This window comes from Leucoraja erinacea, chromosome 19 (genome assembly GCF_028641065.1).
Source record: "Leucoraja erinacea ecotype New England chromosome 19, Leri_hhj_1, whole genome shotgun sequence".
NCBI lineage: Eukaryota > Metazoa > Chordata > Chondrichthyes > Rajiformes > Rajidae > Leucoraja > Leucoraja erinaceus.
The window spans coordinates 27,843,091-27,863,233 of record NC_073395.1 but is presented as its reverse complement, the minus strand read 5'-3'; the positions used below and the strand labels follow the sequence as shown (position 1 = coordinate 27,863,233).

Here is a 20,143-nt window from a genome sequence, read left to right as displayed (position 1 = left end):
GTAATTTCCATGGAAAATCCAAGTTTATACTGTAATAATACAAAGTTACTTCAGGAATAAAAAAATAACAAATTACCCAGAGTAGGAGTATCAAGAACCAGAGGATATAGGATTAAGGTGAGGGAGGGGGGGATTAATAGAAACTTGAGCGGCATCTTTTTCAGACAGATGGAGGTAGACATATGGGACAAGCTGCTGGAGGAGGTAGTTGAGGCAGGTACTATAACAACATTCATGTTATCCAGAGATGCTGCCTGACCCACTGAGTTACTCCAGCATTTTGTGTCTTCCTTTGGTAAACCAGCATCTGCAGTTCCTTGTTTCAACATTTTTAAAAATTTGGACACATACATGGATAGGAAAGGTTTAGAGAGAGATTGGCCAAATGCAGGCAAGTGGGGCTAATATAGATGAGGCATCTTGGTCGGAATGGGCAAGTTGGACAAAAGGGCCTGTTTCTGTGCTTTATGACTCTAAATTAAGGATGTTCAAATTATTTTGGAACAAGAATGTATCTGTCTTTTTATACAATGAGGTATTTGTTAAATATAATATTTGGGAAAGAATCAGAATGTATATCTCCTAAAGAAGGTTAAAGGTTTATTAAAAACGTACATCAACATTTGTGAATCTTGGTAATTGAGGATTTAAGGAATGAACTGAAATGGTAAAAACTGTATGTGTGCGTTTCTACCAGTGACTGGCAACAAAAACTATGGTAGATATATAACTGGTCAGTGGGGAAGAAATCGGTATAGTAGCAAAGAAACCAGAGGGAGGAGTTTGTGGAGAACAGATAGGAGTGGGTGGAGGAGGGGGAAAGAAACAGGATGATAGGAAACTGGAAAGAAGGTTGTGGATGAGAGGATCGTGATAGATCAAAAGAGGAAAGGGACAGGAGGGGTGCAGGTTACCAGAAATTTGGAAAAATCAGGGTTCATGCCATTAGGCTTTAGACAGAAAATCAATAGTACTGCTTTTGAGATCTTTATTGTAAATTAGGATTTTAGGCACAATCTCTAAAGATTGTGGCAATGTGTATTTCCATCTGTGGCATTTACAAGATTCAGCCACAATCTTTCAATAAAAGTGAAATGTACTTACAATTCATTGTAACTACTGTTGCACAATGCTGCCCAATGATTAGGTTGGAAAGGATTCCATTTCAAACATGGACAACCATAATCCATCGAAACTCCTGTTTGGCTGTCAGTATCATAACTATAATTATCTGCATTGTGTTCATTGGAATCTGTTGTTCAGAAAATCAAATATGTATATTGATATGGCTGTGCTGATAGTAAAATAGAAGAGAGCTCATTCTAAAATGGATGGCACTGGCTATACAATAAAATCTTCATACTGGATTTACAAAAAATAAAAATAAAAAATAAAAATGCATTGGATTTGTTATTTTTACTGAGCAAACTTCAATGAAATTGTGGAGAACTGTCAATGCATATTGATATCGGCATTGCAAATTAGTTATTTAAAGAATGCAATGAGATAATAGTTGGATTCACCAAACCTTGAAAAATGTATGCACTTGTAAATGAATCCCATTGATGGATAGTGTACATTAAATCAAAAATTCACCATTTTCAGGATTTGATCAAATTCTGCACATCCAAAGGAAAAAATGAACTTGATTCTTACACATGTCAGTATTTTTCCGTGGCCCAGCCAAACCCTTCTCCATTTCACCCAATAGATATTACGGAAAATTAATCAATCCTTATCTTCGTGAAACTTGTTTTCCCTTCTCAATCAAATCCCACAAGAAAAACATCAAAATATTATTTCCCCCTTGTTAGTTTTCCAACTAAATTCTCTCAGTGAATTAGATTATTTATGGGTAATACATACATTTTCAAATTAGTCTCCCTTATCAATTCATGATCAGATTAAAATAACTTGATTACAACTCTTCTTTTAAAACCAAAACCAAAAATACCCAGAATAAAACAGCTAAAGCCAATTATGTCAGCATAAACTGGAGATTGTGACTGGGCTTTGTTGTGTTTAGAGGAGTCATATATTGTTGTGAGTTTTTGTTGGGTTTTCGGCAAGTTAAACATAGATCATATAGCCATCAGTCTCATTTACAGAAAATTGCTGTTCAATATCCACTTTGGCAAGCAACCTAGTCTTGACCCGAAACGTTACCCATTCCTTTTCTCCAGAGATGCTGTCTGACCCACTGAGTTACTCCTGCTTTTCGAGTCTATCTCCACATTACACCCTAAGCGGAAGCCTCCTCCTCTCTTTTCCAGCTTTCTCCTCTCTACTCCAATCAGTCTCAAAAAGGGTGCCAACCCAAAACATCATCTGTCTATTCCCTCCACTGATGCTGCCCGACCCGCTGAGTTCCTCCTGCACTTTGTGTTTTGCTTACAAGTAGCATCAGTCCTGTCAATTCAAAAGGTCATGCTTTATTTTCATTGAAGATTTACTCCAGCCTTTCGAGTCTCTCTGCGGGACAGGCAGCATCTCTGGAGAGAAGGAATGGGTGACGTTTCGGGTCGAGACCCTTCCTCAGACTGGTGGGGTCCTTCTCTCCAGAGATGCTGCCTATCCCGCAGAGTTACTCCAGTTTCATGTGTCTATCTTCGGTTTAAACCAGCGTCTGCAGTTCCTTCCTGCACGCTTTATTTTTATTACTCTTCTTCTTAAAATTATGTAGAAATCTTTATAACCTGCTTGCATTCTATTTACACAGAGATACAGTAATTGTCTAAAGACACAGCTAACTGAAAATATTTTTGTATAAAATTTATCACTGAACTCATAAAATTAATAATGTAGAATTCTATGGTCTTGGGACAATTTGTAAAAAAAATCTAAATGTTTAAGATAAACCTACAGCAGTCTTCTTTGCTTTGAATGTCATTCCACACATCTTCAGAAGCATCCTTGAAGAACTCAGAACGTTTTCTTTTGTTTGAATGCGGAATGAAAATTCTAGAACACAAGAAGATTTGTCAAATATTAGATCATTTTGTAAATCATTATGTCTTCAGTGCCGACCTTTTTGCATGAATTTCTTTTTCTGGAGTAGGCACTTAAATTAATATCTTGGTTTTAAAATGAAAGCATTTCAATTAACTAAAATGCAACGTGAACATTGAGAACAATAATACTCAACATGTGATTTTGGGTAGCTGACAACCCAACAGTATGAACATTGAATTCTCCGATTTTCGATAATTACCAACCTCCCCTTCAAACCCCTTCCTCTACTCCCCCCACTTTCCTGTGTTCCACCTGGACTCTTCCAACTACATTCCTTCCTCTAGCTTCACAAATTGTAACTCTTCAATCCTTTTGTCTCACACCTTCTATCTTTTCACCTCTGGCCTTTGTCCAACATCTGCTTATCAAACCTCTCCCTCATCTATATGCACCTATTGCTTGCCAGTCTTTGTCATGCTCCTCCTCTCCTCCATTCCCATCACCATAATCAGTCTAATGAAGATTCCCGATCCAAAGTCTAACTATCCATGTTCTTCAGATGCTGCTTGACCCACTGAGTCACTCCAGCACTTTGTGTCTTGTTTTTTGTAAACCAGCATCTACAGTTCCTTGGTTCTACACTCGAATTTAACCTAGTTTAATTGAGGCAAGAACTAAGCTATAAATTCAAATTTATTGCCACGTTTCTATTTAAATAAATTTAACTCACTCGGAAGGGTGACTGGTACTCTGTTGGACAGGATGATTTGGTAGGCACACGGAACTTGGAGATACTGAGCAGTTGCTTGGAGGCATGTTCACAAGAGACTTCATGGAATGTTCCCGAAGTCCATTCTGTTTGTGTTGTTGTGGCAAGTTAGAGTGAGTAGGCACCACCATCTCACTAAATCTACATGGAACTTTATGATGGCTCATTGAAGAAGCCTGTCGGATTTGGGGGTGGATCCCATCAGTCCACGTATCTCCACACTGCACATCTAAATAAAATATTAAATTATATTAGTATTAGATAGCTGCACAGCATTTCTCATAAAAAGATATGCAACCAGAAAAACTGGATGATACAAGAAACAAAACAACTTAACTCCCAGGAATTAGTAGGCTAAACTATGATGAGTGTTTGTCAGCATTGGGCCTGTATTCACTGGAGTTTAGAAGAATGGAGGGACCTCATTGAAACATATGGAATAGTGAAAGGCTTGGATAGAGTGGATGTGGAGATTATGTTTCCACTAGTGGGAGAGTCTAGGACTAGGGGTCATGGTCTCAGACTATGGACGTTCTTTCAGGAAGGAGATGAGGAGAAATGTATTTAGTCACAGGGTGGTGAATCTGTGCAAAATTCTTTGCCACTGAAGACTGCAAAATTATTTGCTACAGAAGGCTGTGGAGGCTAAGTCAATGAATATTTTTAAGGGATGTATAGATAGATTTTTGATTAGTGCAGTTGTCAGAGGTTATGGAGAGAAGGCAGGAGAATGGGCTTAGGATGGATAGATAGATCAGCCATGATTGAATGGTGGAGTAGACTTGATGGGCCAAATGGCCTATTTCTACTCCTATCACTTATGACCTTATATGGCCACATCGATCCAACATAGTTTGAGACTATTTGCTATATAGTGTCTATGCTGGTTCCATACTTATGCAATTCATAAGAATTACCATCTTTGTGTCTACACGGCCTTATAATTGTGGATGAAAGGTCACTAACACAAAATGTTGTTTTTCTCTTCAAAGATGTTGTTTGGCCTAAACTTTAAAATATTTAACAACATTTCCCTCTGATAACAATCACTCTTTATGGAAAATCAAGCCATATTTCAATGATAATTCTAAAGAAAAATATTAGTTTAGCGATACTGCATGGAAACAGGCCCTTTGACCTACCAAGTACACGCCAACTATCAATCACCCATTTACCTTAATTCGATGTTATCCCACTTGCTCATCCACTCCCTACACACTAGGGCCATTTACAGAGGCTAATCAACCTACAAATTTGCACAAATTTGGGATGTTTGAGAAAACCGGAATACCCGGAGTACCCGGAGGAAACCCATGCGGTCATAGGTAGAATGTGCAAACTCTGCACAGACAGCACCCGAGATCAGGATTGAACCTTGGACTCTGCCACTGTGATGCAGTGGCTCCACTGTACCACCCTTTCTATTTTTATCTCTATTGTCCCTCAATAACCAGGTTAAATTGATTGCTATCTTCACCCACTCTACAAATAAAAAGGATAGATTATAAAACTAGCTCTTACAAACTCTTCATAATTTTCAAAATTCTATTAAATTTCCTCCACGACTTCTCAGCTCCAAATGCCGTCTATAGACTAGGTAAATGAGGACTAATAATTTAGACGCAATGGGTTTAAATCTCAACATGCCAGTTTGAAAGTTCTAATTTAGTGTTTGAAAAACTAGAAATAAAAGATGGGCCGAGAAAAAGGGGGCAATGAGTGTGTCAAATTGTCTTAAATAAACCAGAGCAAAACATTCTTGAAGGGGATCCTTCAAACACTGCCCATATTTCCCACATGGCTTACTTGAAAAGCTCCAACTAATACCATAGTAGTCGGTCCTATAAGCCATCACTGATTAAGAATAGTTAATAAATATTGGTAACACAGCGACTGTTGCTGAATCAAAAATGTCTCTCCATAATTTCTGAAAGTTTGTCACCACTTTAAACTCTGTGATTTTAATGACCTTTCCCCAATTCATACAGCATTCTGTTGCCTAATGAACATTTTACAAAAATGATGTACCTGTGTGTTTTTAACCAAACATGTACATTTGTGAAACCTAACTATTATAGTCCTTCTGCTGACTTTTTGTTTTAACTTGAATTTGTTCTTGGGGGGGGGGGGGGGTGGGGGGGGGGTTCCAGACAATCTACAACTTTTCAATATACTCCCACTGCATGTATTCTCCTATTTCTATCATTGCCTGGCAAAAATGGTGCTGAATCTGTGCAATTCATTGTCACGGAAGCTTGTGGAGGCCGTCACTGGATATTTTTACGGCAGAGATCGGTACGGGTGTCACTGGTTATGGAGAGAAACAGGAGAATGGGATTAAGAGGGAAAGGTAGATCAGCCATGATTGAATGGTGTAGTTGGGCCGAATGACCTAATTCTGCTCCTATCACATGAACTCATTGACCCCTCTATTCCTCACTGCATATTCTGCACATCTACCTACTTTGCACCCCCTGTTCCTTAAAGTCTTTGTGCTTGTATTCTTTCATCTGGATCTGTAAATATAATGTTTTTATTAATTGTTTTTGGATATCATCTATACATCCTAGAAGTGGATCATTCACTACATTGAGTTTCCTCCCAATCAAATACTGGTAATTTAACAAAAATAATTATTTCTGAATATCATCCAGGTCTGTCCATGCAGCTCCAACTGTTCCCTTATCTATAAAACTTAACACATTTTCAAAAAAACTGCACCTTACTTTGACAAACATGATTGTGGTTTAAAAATAATGCCCTTGATTCCACCACATATTTCTTATCAATTAATCTCACATTAAGTGAAGAGAAGGTGTCACTCCAAATACCTAGACTGCAAAGTGGAAGAGTTTATAGGAAGGAAATTAAATTTCTGAAATAAATATCTTCACAGGAATCATGGAAACAAGGCTCAGTGCAAAAAAATTGAAGTAGTTTCAAATATTTAAATTGAAGGAAAAGCATAGGTAGAAATTACAAAGCGCATTACAGTACAAAATTGTATTTTGTAAGTAATAGTATATCATCCTAATGGAAACTTATGGCACCTAATTTTCCTGCCCAGATTTGCAACATTGAATACATTGCACTGTCTTTTGCTCTAATTTGAATACATTGTGCTCTGTCTTTTCATTTAAGTTACTAACTTGAGAACAGCTGAGAGCCTAATTTTGATCTTTTGATACCACACCAAGCCACTGATCTGAAAGTGAGCCATTTATTTCTACTCTACTTTTGCTCTCTTAGTAGTCCTCCATTATGTTACAGTAAAGCATTAGAAAAGCCCATAAAGCATTAGAAAATGTATATATCTATAATATCCACTAGTTTCTCATTATTATCTACATCCTCACACTCTATTTTATTTGACAATCTCTTTTCCCTTCATTACATTCTGCAGCTTTAAAGAAAAAAAAAACTTAACAGAAATGTAATTAGATGAAAACTGACACAAAGAAATAGACTTTAGCAATGATGACTAAAAGATTCAGAAGTTATTGTAATGTTCAGGGTTTAAGCCCAGGTATTACGTAAAATTTAAGAGGCAGTGTCTGTGATACAACAAGAGAACAAAAAGAAATAATCGACTCATTACTGATATCAGAGAATATGTATAGATTAGGAATACGGAATAATGAAAATATACAGTTGGGGAGAATAAAAGTTAGAGTTACTAGATCGATAGATTGAGTTTTAGTGTAGAAATTTGGAACTGGAAGAAACAGATAAAATGGCTTAATCACCTGATTATTTAAATTATTGCAAAAAAATTAAATATTGATTACACATTGAATGCAGATTATAAGACATGAACATTAAGGTCTACTAAAAAAAGTCAACAGTTGGTAGCAAGATTTTTCATCTATATTTACTTACATATTTCAAGCCTACATTAAAAAACATTAGCTGCATAGACCGATGTAACATTTGAAAGTGTCGCTTACCTGTTATTTGTGGAGGGGAACAGCATTCAGAAACAGAATCTGGTGGTGAATCTGGTAACGTGCTATGTAAAGAGAGAATCTTTTAACAATTGCAAAAAAAGTTGCCAAACAATAAATGTTGCATTTGAGCATTGTAGGATTTTCATCAATGTTTGTTGTACAGTATAACTCAGATATAGTCCAATGATCTGAAAGGTTTATTGTAAATGGATTACATCAGAAGGTCCATGATTTAGAGAACTTTGATCTCACTGATGAATGTAAATAAATACCACACATTGTCATGGATACCACGGATATTCTATGCAAGAACCCGATTTCGACCCTACACCAAAAATATACCAAAATTCACCTCAGATGCATCAAACGATGATAAGGATAGAAATCCTGAGCATCATTCATTACAGAACTTTGCAGTTGAGGTTTAGTTGTGATTTTGCAATGCCCTACATATCATCGGTGGTTACTCGACATTGCATATGATTGTACTTTCCGTAGGTCTTGGCATGGTTGAAGAGGCTGATTCTAGTGTGCAGGTGGTAGGACCTCCAGTGGATGCCTGTGCACAACAACTTTTTAACCGTGAGTCTGGAGCACGGGCAGCCACCACATGGTTCTGACAGTGGCCGACCCACTTCAACGGCATGGACACCACCACGGTTGGGAGTCTCTCCTTGCGGCAACCTTCTTCTCCCTTCTCAGCTGTTGTGATGCTCCACCCACTGGCCAGCCACCATCTCTGCTTGTTCCACCATTGAGATCTTCTTCTTCGTCATGAACCTCCCTCTCAACCTGCCAGCCGTGGGTGACCCTGCCAAGAGCACAGCTCCAGGCGGTTTAGTTCTCTGGATCTTAGGCACAGGCAGGCTTCTCCACCACGACAAGGTGGTAACCACTCCATATATCACAGTGGAAAGCCCACCAGCACCCAACTTACATGGTCACACACATGATGTGTGGCCACAAGCAAAATCTTGGAGCATTTTTGTGCCCTTACTGTGCAGGTAGTAATTGTCTTCAGGCTGGGGAAGGGGGAAAAGCAGGAGGGAGTGTGCAACTTCTTTAAACCAACGTACTCCAAAATTTAGATTTAATAAATCTCAGGAACCAAACAGATTTTGTAACCCTTTAAAGTAAAAAGTCGAGGAACAATTTTGTTAATGTAAGGCCTATATAGAGGTCACATATATCAGAGGCAAAATACATTAACAGTCAGTGTTATTGTCATATCTGACAGTGATTCACTCATCAGACCCTCAAAGCCATAAATAAAACAAGCATAAAATCAAAGTTGCAAATCAGAGTCAAGTTTATCATGCAACTCAATGAAGTCGTCCATGTCAAAAGATTACTTACATTGGTCCTGGTTCTAACTCATTACTAATATATGCTTCCAACATACTGGTGTCAACAAAAAGATTCTCCAGTTCTCCAGTGACATCTTTACCTGAGAGGGCAAAATAAGATCTGATACTTTGCACAACTGAAGTTTAGTTCATAATACACAGAGATAATAAACAGCATATATTTTATGGCACATGCATCTGTAGATGTAGTTTGGAAGATCATGGCACTTAAGTTTGCTCATTTGCTAAAAATGCAAAAAGGCACTGTCACACAATAAATTAATCGATGAAGAACCTAATCAGCATAACAATAAGGTTTTTGATAATAGCAGTCATGAAATTCACTATTCAAATAGCATAGGCTGGAAATGGAATCATAAAAAAAAAAATTTGAACAATAATCGTAAGGGTAGATTTCAGGATGTCAGAAAGACGGTGGTAGAAATGGGAGCTGAAGAAGAAATGGGCAGAGGCAGATTTCAGGATGATGGGGTTATCATTAACTTACAGAAGAGGCAGGAGGTGGAAGCCCAAACTGTAAAGTGAGGAAAATCCAAGCCAACCCATTACCTATTCAACTTCAGACACAAAATGGCTACATCTAGATGAACGGTAAAAACAGTAAAAACAGCATACAATATTTAAAACTAAGTGATCTCACAAAATTTGAATAAAGCTTTGCAAATATGCTTTATCTAGTCATGAGAGACAATGGGAGGTGGCAGCTGTGTAACTCCACTTGAGGCCAAGCACGTGCAAAAGAAAGGCTGCAGCACCCAGCCTGAACGGATAATCCACCTAATTTTCTTCCTGGGATCTTGACCCTTATAGAAAATGTACTACAGAATTGTTGCAGACCAGTTACAAGTCTCGGGCCATCTTTAATCAGACTTTACCTTGCGCTACATGTTATTCCCTTTATCCTGTATCTGTACACTGTGAATGGCTTGATTGTAATCAGGTATAATCTTTCTACTATAGACAAAAATGCTGGAGAAACTCAGCAGGTGAGGGAGCATCTATGGAGCAAAGGAAATAGGCAATGTTTCAGACTGGGTTTCAGAAAGATTCTTCAATCTTTCTACTGACTAGATACACACAACAAAAAGCTTTTCACTGTATGTCAGTACACGGGATAATAAACTAAACTAACAAACTAAACATTGACCCAAAAATGTACAATTTTATCCATATGCATCTTGATCACAAAAATCAGGACAAACCAAATCCAGTTAATAACTATCCAGTCTACTCATCTTAGTTTATTTTATTGTCACGTGTACCGAGGTACAGTGAAAAGCTTTTGTTGCGTGCTAACCAGTCAGCTGAAAGACAATACACGATTACAATTGATTAATTTAGTGTATAGATACACGATAAGGGAATAACGTTTAGTGCAAGGTAAAGCCAGAAAAGTGCGATCAAGGATAGTCCGAGGGTCATCAAAGAGTAAATAGTAGTTCAGCACTGCTCTTGGGTTGTGGTAGGATGATTCAGTTGCCTGATAACAGCTGGGAAGAAACTGTGCATCTTCATCAGTCGAGTGCTAGAATGAGACATTGAACGTGCTATCAAGAGCCACTTACTCTCCAATGCTTAATTTAGGTTTTGCAAGAAAGCTGGAGTAACTCAGCGGGTCAGGTTGCATGGAGAAAAGTAGCCCTGGGAAATTTGAAATCAATAGGCTTCATGGAGAAAACTCAACTGAAAATATATTTTTAAAGATGCATTGGCTGGAAATGTGGATTAACAACAGAAAATAATGGAAACACTCAGCAGGCCAAATAGAATCTGTGGAACCTAGATTGTTTCATCAGATTGAGAAATAGAAGAACAAGTTATACCAGGTTGCAGAAAAGATAAAGCAATGTGTGGAACAAATGTCTCTGATAGGGTGAAATAATGGGGGCAGTTGCAATAATTCTGCATGATATTCTAGCCATGATCACAATGAATGGTGGTGCTGGCTCGAAGGGCTGAATGGCCTCCTCCTGCACCTATTTTCTATGTTTCTATATTTTGCTAACATTGTATAGTCTGACAATACAAAAAACAAGTGAAGCACGGCATGCAAAAATGGCCAGGTCTACAGACAGAATGAGTGAGGTATCTAAAGATGGAGAATGGAATAGAGTCCATAAAGCTGCAATATGCCCAAATGGAAGATGGGGTATTGTTTCCCGAGTTGGGTTGGGACCTGATTAAAACAGAGCAGATCGCCAGAAAGTATAAGATTAGAGTGGGAGTAAGCTGGGAAATTAAAGTGGCAGGTAACCTAAAATTTAGGGTCACTCCTGCAGACTGGATGCAAGTGTTTGGCAAAGCAATCTCCCAATCTGCTTTTGGTAGAAACATTGATGTAGGGTCGCAGACCTGAAACTTTTACTATTTCTCTTTCCACAGATGCTGTCTGACCTGCTGAGCTTTTTGTACAGCTTTCTATTTAGATCAAGAGTCACGGGTCAATCTGCAGAGAGAAAAAACATCGCAGGTTTGAAGACATCAAAACTGGATTGCCAAGGTAACTCCACAGTTTAGGAAGCATCTGGTTGATATGTTAACAAAGGGAGTTAGAGAGAAAAACAAAGCTGGTTGATGCTGGTGCTGCAATCTGAAGAGAAAAGGTGAAAGCAGAAAACACACAACATATTGAGCACTATAGATGGAGAGAGTATTTTTTATTAAGGAGTTAATATTACAGACAGATGATCTTTCAACAGAATCAGCCAGGTCAGGTTAATAAGGGAAGAACAAAGTTATCCAACATTGTGGAATCTCATATTGACCCTCAAACGCAGTATTATGTCCAGATAACAATTCCTCAAGTTTATGTTGTCTTGATTGAATGGTGAAGGGGGCCAATGATGGATCGACAAAATCAAGAGTGGGATGGAGTTTCATACCAATGCAACCTGTCTGACTGTAGCTTCCAGCAAAAACACACGGCTGGATGAATTGAGCAGATCAAGCTGCAGTTGTAGATGGAAAGGAATGGTGAATATTTTGGGTCAAGACTCAGCATCAGGACTGTGAATAGGGGGAGATAGCCAGTATAAAGACCGGAGTGGAGGGGTTCCACCTATCACCTGAAAACCATTTCCACCCTTCCCTCTCGCTCTCTTTAGATAGTGGAATTTAAGAGGCTTATAGACAGGCACATGATTATGCAGGGAATGGAGGGATAATTGTTACATGCAAGCAGAGATCAGTGGGATCATGTTTAGCATGAGACATTGTGGGCTGAGGGGCTTGTTCCACTGCTGGACAGTTCTATGTACGCTCTCAATCCTGATGTAGGGTCTTGCTCCAAAACGTCGATTGCCTCCAAGTGGTTGCTTGACCCTGTGAGTTTCTTCAGAAGTCTTTTTTCCTCGTTTCCAGAATTTGCAATCTTTTGTGTTTCCAAACTGTTCACTTTTCAGTGACACTGAATGGGAACCAAAAGGGACTCGGATTACAGCTTGCCCCATCCATGCGTTACGCACTGATGAACAAGGCAATCATGGCCAATCTCACACCACAAAGAGGAAAACTTGCTCTATCAATGGTTCAAACCATGCTTGAAATAATGAGACTCAAAATAGAAATCAACATGGTACTTAATGTCGCACCTTATTATATGAACAACTTCTTGAAGTGAATTATTCGCAAATAAACGTAACTCTTCAAATAACATACCTAATGCATCAGTCTTTTTAACAAGGCAATAAAACTGTCCACCTCCACAAACGTTCATGGGGTTAATCTATTATCACAAATTTGAATCACTCTTTTGGTCAGAGCAGAAAATCCTCAAGGGCGAGGTGAACAGCCGGAAGTTGTAGTGCTTGTTGACACAAACGATGTCGGAAAGAAGGGGATGAATATTCTGAAGCGTGACTTCAGAGAGCTCGGAAAAGTGCTGAAAGGCAGGACCTCCAGGGTGGTTATCTCCGGTTTGCTTCCAGTTCCTCGTGCTGGCGAGAGCCGGAACAGGGAGATACAGGACCTGAATGTGTGGCTGGGGAACTGGTGCATGGGGCAGGGATTTAGATTCTTAGACCACTGGGATCTGTTTTGGAGTAAGGGGGAACTATACAAAAGGGACGAATTGCACCTTAACAGGTGGGGGACCGGTATTCTGGCAGGCAGGTTTGCCACTGCAACACAGGTGGTTTTAAACTAAATAAGGGGAGGGGTGTCAAACGGGACAGTCAAGGACGGAGTTAAAGGGAAAGGGAGTAAAGGGATAGTTAATGACCCCAGAATTAACGGGAAAGAAAACTCACAAAGGGATAGGAGAGTATGGCCAAGTGTAGTAGGGATCGATGTGAATGGTGAGATGCGTAAGGAATTAAAAGTACTGTATTTGAATGCGCAAAGTATAAGAAGTAAAGTAGATGAGCTTGAGGCTCATATAGAGGTTGGTAGATATGACTGTGGGGATTACCGAGACGTGGCTGCAGGAGGATCGGGTCTGGGAACTTAATATTCAGGGTTATACATCCAATAGAAAGAACAGGCAGGAGAGCAGAGGAGGGGGGAAGCTCTTCTGGTGAGGAATGGAATTCAGTCCCTTGTGAGGGAAGACAGACGATTTGTTACTAACACCTATGAAAGAGAAGCGAGTGTTACTAAACTTCTGAATTCACTGGGGTGGAACCCTCTCCAAGACAGACGTGAAGCTCACCTTTTGACCTGTTTTTACAAAATGTTAAATGGTCAGCTCGCCATAGATTACAAAACCTACACCAAACCCAAACCAATTAGGAGCAGACGAGGGCATTCGATCCAATTTGAGATTCCAGCTACAAAGACAGATGTTCTTGCAATTCGTTCTTCCCCCGCACAATTAAAGCATGGAATAATCTTCACCCTACCATAGTTACCCAACCAGATACAACTAAATTTAAGGTAGCTCTTTCTTCCTAAAAACCCTTCCTGGCTTAAGTCTTCCCTCCACCACCTCCAGTTTAAATTCTATTTGGAATATTTTGGAGGACCAAGAAACCAAGAACCAAGACAAGGTAGAGTCACTGTGGATTGAGTTAAGGAATTATAAAGGCAAGAAGACGCTAGTAGGTGTTATCTACAGACCCCCAACTAGTAGCCCGGAGGTTGGGTGTAAGTTGCAGCAGGAGTTAAAACTGGCATGTAACAAAGGTAATGCCACTGTGGTGATGGGGGATTTCAATATGCAGGTGGACTGGGAAAATCAGGCATGAGAGAGGAGCTGGCCAAGGTAGACTGGAAAGGGATACTAGCAGGAATGACGGTGGAACAGCAATGGCAGGAATTTCTGGACACAATCCTGAAGACACAGGATCATTTCATTCCAAAAAGGAAGAAAGCTTCTAAGAGGAGTGGGAGGCAACCGTGGCTGACAAGAGAAGTTAGGGATAGAATCAAACTAAAAGAAAATATGTATAACACAGCAAAGAGTAGCCGGAAGCCAGAGGATTGGGAAACTTTCATAGGACAACAGAAGGAAACAAAACGGGCAATGCAGGCTGAAAAGATGAAGTATGGAGGAAAGCTGGCCAGGAATATAAAGGACAGTAAAAGCTTCTTTAGATATGTTAAGGGAAAAAGAGTAGCAAAGTGAAACGTGGGTCCCTTGAAGGCAGACATGAGTGAAATTATTATGGGGAACAAGGAAACGGCAGAAGAGTTCAACAAGTACGTCAGATTTGTCTTCACGAAGGAAGAAACAAACAATCTCTCAGAAGTACTGGAGGACAGAGGATCTAAGGGGGTCGAGGAACTAAAATAAATTTTCATTAGGCGAGAAATAATATTGGGTAGGTTAATGGGACTGAAGGATGATAAATCCCCGGGGCCTGATGGACTGCATCCCAGGGTCCTCAGGGAGGAAATAGTGGATGCATTGGTGATCATTTTCCAATGTTCAATAGATTCAGGATCAGTTCCTGTGGATTGGAGGATAGCTAATTTTATCCCACTTTTCAAGAAAGGAGCGAGAGAAAACAGAGAATTACTGACCAGTTAGCCTGACTTCGGTGGTGGGAAGGTTGCTGGAGTCAATTATTAAAGAGGAAATAATAGGGTATTTGGATAGCAGTAAAAGGATTAGTCCAAGTCAGCATGGATTTATGAAAGAAAAATCATGACTAATCTTCTGGAATTCTTTGAGGATGTGACAAGTAAAATGGATGAAGGGGAGCCAGGGGATGTAGTGTATCTAGACTTTCAGAAAGCCTTTGATAAGGTCCCACACGGGAGACTGGTGACTAAATTTAGAGCACATGGTATTGGGGTAGGGTGTTGACGAGGATAGAAAATTGGTTGGCAGACAGGAAGCAAAGAGTAGGAGTGAACGGGTCCTTTTCAGAATGGCAGGCAGTGGTGAGTGGAGTGCCGCAAGGCTCGGTGTTGGGGCCGCAACTGTTTACCATATATATTAATGATTTGGAAGAGGGAATTAGGAGCAACACTAGATATGGGGAGAAGGCAGGCACGAGTTATTGATTGGGGACGATCAGCCATGATCGCAATGAATGGCGGTACTGGCTCGAAGGGCTGAATGGCCTCCTCCTGCACCTATTTTCTATGTTTCTATGCTGGTTTGAAATCTACAGGCAAAATTTGAATCTTGCATATGCAATGTTGTAAAGATCAAAAATTGGATGTAAAATTTTCCCCAAAGTATTTACAAGAAATGTAACCAAACAAAATCATGAGTGATTTGTATGGAACCAATAATTTTTGCACTTTGTACAATCTATGAAGGGGGGGGGGGGGGGGGGGGGGGGGGGGGGGGGGGGGGGGGGGGGGGGGGGGGGGGGGGGGGGGGGGGGGGGGGGGGGGGGGGGGGGGGGGGGGGGGGGGGGGGGGGGGGGGGGGGGGGGGGGGGGGGGGGGGGGGGGGGGGGGGGGGGGGGGGGGGGGGGGGGGGGGGGGGGGGGGGGGGGAAAAATTGGCATCACTACATGTATTCCTGTTAGTTTTATTCCCTCCTCCCTGACTGCAGTTTATGCAGTTAGCTGTACTAGTCTGAATTTAAACATTCCCAGAAATAGCCATCTACAAATTTAACTTTGTAAATGACAAGACTACAAATTGGCAGTTATTAGTACCATTTTGGGATTCCCTGCAATGTGACAGAATGTATTGTGTTCAGTTTAAAATCTTTAAAGCTGCTAAAAACCCAAATCAAACAGACAGCAATTATTAATTATTTTGGGAACCACAAAACGATGACACTAGGTTGCTGGATTACACCTCAGAGCCGATTCAAGTGCAAGTTACTTCACATTTGCCTTTCCTCTTCTAGTCCCTGCTCTGTCACATTTAATGGGGTAGATTGTTGAATATTGTTAAGGGATACACAAAACCATCTTGAAGAGTAAAGGATCTTAAATCATATCAACCTGCTGGAGTCATCTCGTTATCCAGAAACTGAGAAAGTGTGGCTGTATATGCTCATGCATTCAGTCACGTGTTGGAGATTTGAATGGAAGAAAATTATGTAGGAATATTTAAAAGGGACAACAGGCAGTCTTAGAAATTGGAGGATGTCAAGAGTATAGTGAGAGTAGAGACCACAGATTAATTCACACTTGATCATCATGGTGCTGTAATTGATTATGAAGATTATGCACCTAACTTAAATGCAACTATCTCCCACGCTCGTCAATTTCTCAGAAATATACTGCTGTGCTTTAGTTTCTTCCGTTGCTTTGCAACGAGTCACCCTCCGACTCTCTCATCCATTGTTGGTATGGTCAATACATTTTCAAGTTATAGTCGTGCTAGTAAATATTAGGGATATAAACATAGATAATAGGTGCAGGAGTAGGCCATTCGGCCCTCCGAGCCTGCACCGCCATTCAATGTGATCATGGCTGATCATTCAACTCAGTATCCTGTACCTGCTTTCTCTCCATACCCCCTGATCCCTTTAGCCACAAGGGCCACATCTAACTCCCTCTTAAATATAGCGAATTAACTGGCCTCAACTACATTCTGTGGCAGAGAATTCCAGAGATTCACCACCCTCTGTGTAAAAAATGTTTTTCTCATCTCGGTCTTAAAAGATTTCCCCTTTATCCTTAAACTGTGACCCCTTGTTCTGGACTTTCCCAACATCGGGAACAATCTTCCTGCATCTAGCCTGTCCAACCCCTTAAGAATTTTGTATGTTTCTTTAAGATCCCCCCTCAATCTTCTAAATTCTAGCGAGTACAAGCCGAGTCTATCCAGTCTTTCTTCATATGAAAGTCCTGACATCCCAGGAATCAGTCTGGTGAACCTTCTCTGTACTCTCTCTATGGCAAGAATGTCCTTCCTCAGATTAGGAGACCAAAACTGTACGCAATACTCCAGGTGTGGTCTCACCAAGACCCTGTACAACTGCATAGAACCTCCCTGCTCCTATACTCAAATCCTTTTGCTATGAATGCTAACATACCATTCGCTTTCTTCACTGCCTGCTGCACCTGCATGTCTACTTTCAATGATTGGTGTACCATGACACCCAGGTCACGTTGCATCTCCCCTTTTCCTAATCGGCCACCATTCAGGTAATAGTCTACTTTCCTGTTTTTGCCACCAAAGTGGATAACCTCACATTTATCCACATTATACTGCATCTGCCATGCATTTGCCCACTCACCCAGCCTATCCAAGTCATCTTGCAGCCTCCTAGCATCCACCTCACAGCTAACACTGCCCCCCAGCTTCGTGTCATCTGCAAACTTGGAGATGTTGCATTCAATTCCCTCGTCCAAATCATTAATATATATTGTAAATAGCTGGGGTCCCAGCACTGAGCCTTGCGGTACTACACTAGTCACTGCCTGCCATTCTGAAAAGGACCCGTTAACTCCTACTCTTTGCTTCCTGTCTGCCAGCCAGTTCTCTATCCACATCAATACTAAACCCCCAATTCCGTGTGCTTTAAGTTTGTATACTAATCTCTTTGGATAACCAGCGACAGAAAAAGGGGTTACAATCTGCATCATTGTTCCAAAATGCATGTATAACCATATAACAATTACAGCACGGAAACAGGCCATCTCGACCCTTCTAGTCCGTGCCGAACACATAATCTCCCCTAGTCCCATATACTCAGCTCAGACCATAACCCTCCATTCCCTTCCCATCCATATAACTATCCAATTTATTTTTAAATGATAAAAACGAATGAATTATTTGAGAACATTGCTAGGTTTTAGCCAAAATTATATATTTTGGAATAGATATTGCCAATACTGCCAAAGATTTGGAGATGCATTAGGGCATATGATTCAAAACTAAGAATCTATTATGCAGCAATCAAGACAACTTATTCAATACAGCCTATGGCAGGCTCTCCTGTTAAATGTGAATTAATTTCTTCAGAGTAATATTGGTTAGACACTGCAGCTCTATATAATTCATGTGCCGAACATTTATCACAATCCACTCACTGCAATGTAGTAACCAATTTTGGGCATCCAACAAGATTTTCATAAAGCCTCAAAATTGTTTACTATGTAGTCTGTGGGATTAAATCATTATCTTGGCTGGGATTGGGAATGCCTTGAATGTAATCATTAAATGGAGTTCCACGATGAATCTATGGAATATGATCAATGATCTAAGAGTCATTGAAGGGCGCGTCATTTTACTACCCAAAGTAAAGTCGACCAAGAAAATGCATTAGATAATTATATTTAATCATTACTTGGCTAGATGTCATAAAATGTGGGCTTCCTTCTAGATTTGTATCTGAGCACAAACATTTGGAAAGGTTTTTCCTTTCGATACAGTTTCTATGATCTATAGTTTGCAATTGAGTAAAAACAAAACCATATTAAGAATTGAAGTAAGAAAACTTGTAGTAAGAGTGCCATTTGCTCCCATTCTCAATGACCATAGCACAATTTATTTTTACTAAGAGTGAAACTAAACACCGCATTCCCTATTCCCTCAACGCCAACTGTGCAAATTGTACATAATATAGAGAGGTTAATTGTGTTTCAGAGACATAACAGAGGGGGAACTACGGAAAAATAAATAGTGCAAATTGGCATTTCAGAAAAGAAGGATACATCACTGACGTATATTAATACACTCCAACTTCTATATCTCTGACCATTCCACATAATCAATCAAAAATGAGAGCACATCCCACAGAATGCAGTCTATTTTCACACGACAAAAAATTTAGGACAGCCTTTAAAGTTTGTTCTTACCATCAAAAAACTGCTGCAGGGCTTCCTTTTCTCCTAAAACATCCATGTTGAGTCTCAAGAGCACTCAAAACTGAAACGTCTCCCAATTAAAAACTGTTCAGCTATTCAGAATAGGATTCCACCTCACATTCCGCAAACTGCACAAGAGGCATCCTCGTATACACGGCATTTGTGTATTGGTGCAGGTCTTGTGCAGTGAGCACGTTGATCTTCATGGTTGCCGTACACTTTCAAGGTGGTAAGTTTTCCTCGGGTCTTTTGTATGTTTAAATAAGTGCACTTAATGCAGGAAATCTTTCTTCATTCTCAACATTGGAAAGACCTTTGACCAGGCACCTCATTACTGTACTCAGTCCAAGCAAATTGCTGCAATTAGATTTTATTGCAGAGGGCAGTGAGGTTCTTGCGCAAGTAACATAAATGCTGTACTTTGATAAACTGCACTATTTATTCCACAGTTGTCTGGTCATGCATTTACTGATGGTGTATTTTTTTTAAAAGGGGAAAATGATGGGAAAAATAAGACAATAAGACAATAAAAATAATGACAATTTCAAGAAACATTTCAAGAGTGCTGAAAATGTGTTGCTATTTTCTTAGATGATCGATGGTAGCAAACCCCAAAGGCCTATTATTCTTACTCAAAATAAAAAAAACAGAAAATGCTGGAAATACTCAGCAGGTCAGGCCACATTGGGATGACAGAGCTGATATGTTAGGTCAAAGAACCTTTGTCACAATTGGAAAGGAAAGGAAAGCTGCAGGGAGGTCAGTGGAGAAAGATGTCTCTGATAAAGTAAAACAGGGGTGATCATGGTGATATGTTGTAATCGTAATCATACTTTATTAGCCAAGTGTGTTTTGCAACATACGAGGAATTTGATTTGCCATAGTCATACCAATAAAAAGCAACAAGACACACAAAAGACATTTTAACATAAACATCCACCAG

General features: G+C 39.9%; 2 protein-coding genes across 2 annotated transcripts in view; both read right to left on the bottom strand.

The window, feature by feature from the left end:
• Window positions 1-1,506, bottom strand: part of LOC129706563 (myelin regulatory factor-like protein) — a 42,430-nt gene extending 40,924 nt beyond the window's left edge. The window contains exon 1 of the mRNA XM_055650925.1: window positions 1,105-1,506. Coding sequence (XP_055506900.1) covers window positions 1,105-1,190 — 86 coding nt within the window. The 5' untranslated portion in view covers window positions 1,191-1,506. The remainder of the gene's footprint in view (window positions 1-1,104) is intronic.
• On the bottom strand, window positions 1,358-19,690 carry LOC129706562 (myelin regulatory factor-like protein). The gene is made up of 6 exons (XM_055650923.1): window positions 19,192-19,690; window positions 9,025-9,115; window positions 7,669-7,730; window positions 3,683-3,950; window positions 2,864-2,961; window positions 1,358-1,362 (listed from the first exon to the last, which is right to left on the bottom strand). Exons 1-6 carry the CDS (start codon window positions 19,235-19,237, stop codon window positions 1,358-1,360), a joined length of 570 nt encoding a protein of 189 aa, XP_055506898.1. The 5' UTR covers window positions 19,238-19,690.
• Between the last annotated feature and the right edge of the window lie 453 nt (window positions 19,691-20,143).

Bases quoted from the DNA above. Each gene is read 5' to 3' on its own strand.
- LOC129706562 (XM_055650923.1), bottom strand. From the start codon at position 19,237: ATGGATGTTTTAGGAGAAAAGGAAGCCCTGCAGCAGTTTTTTGATG. The intron at 3,951-7,668 runs GTAAGCGACACT...TATTTTATTTAG, and splicing joins TTCCCCTCCACAAATAACAG to ATGTGCAGTGTGGAGATACG. The intron at 2,962-3,682 runs GTGAGTTAAATT...CTTGTGTTCTAG, and splicing joins AGTACCAGTCACCCTTCCGA to AATTTTCATTCCGCATTCAA.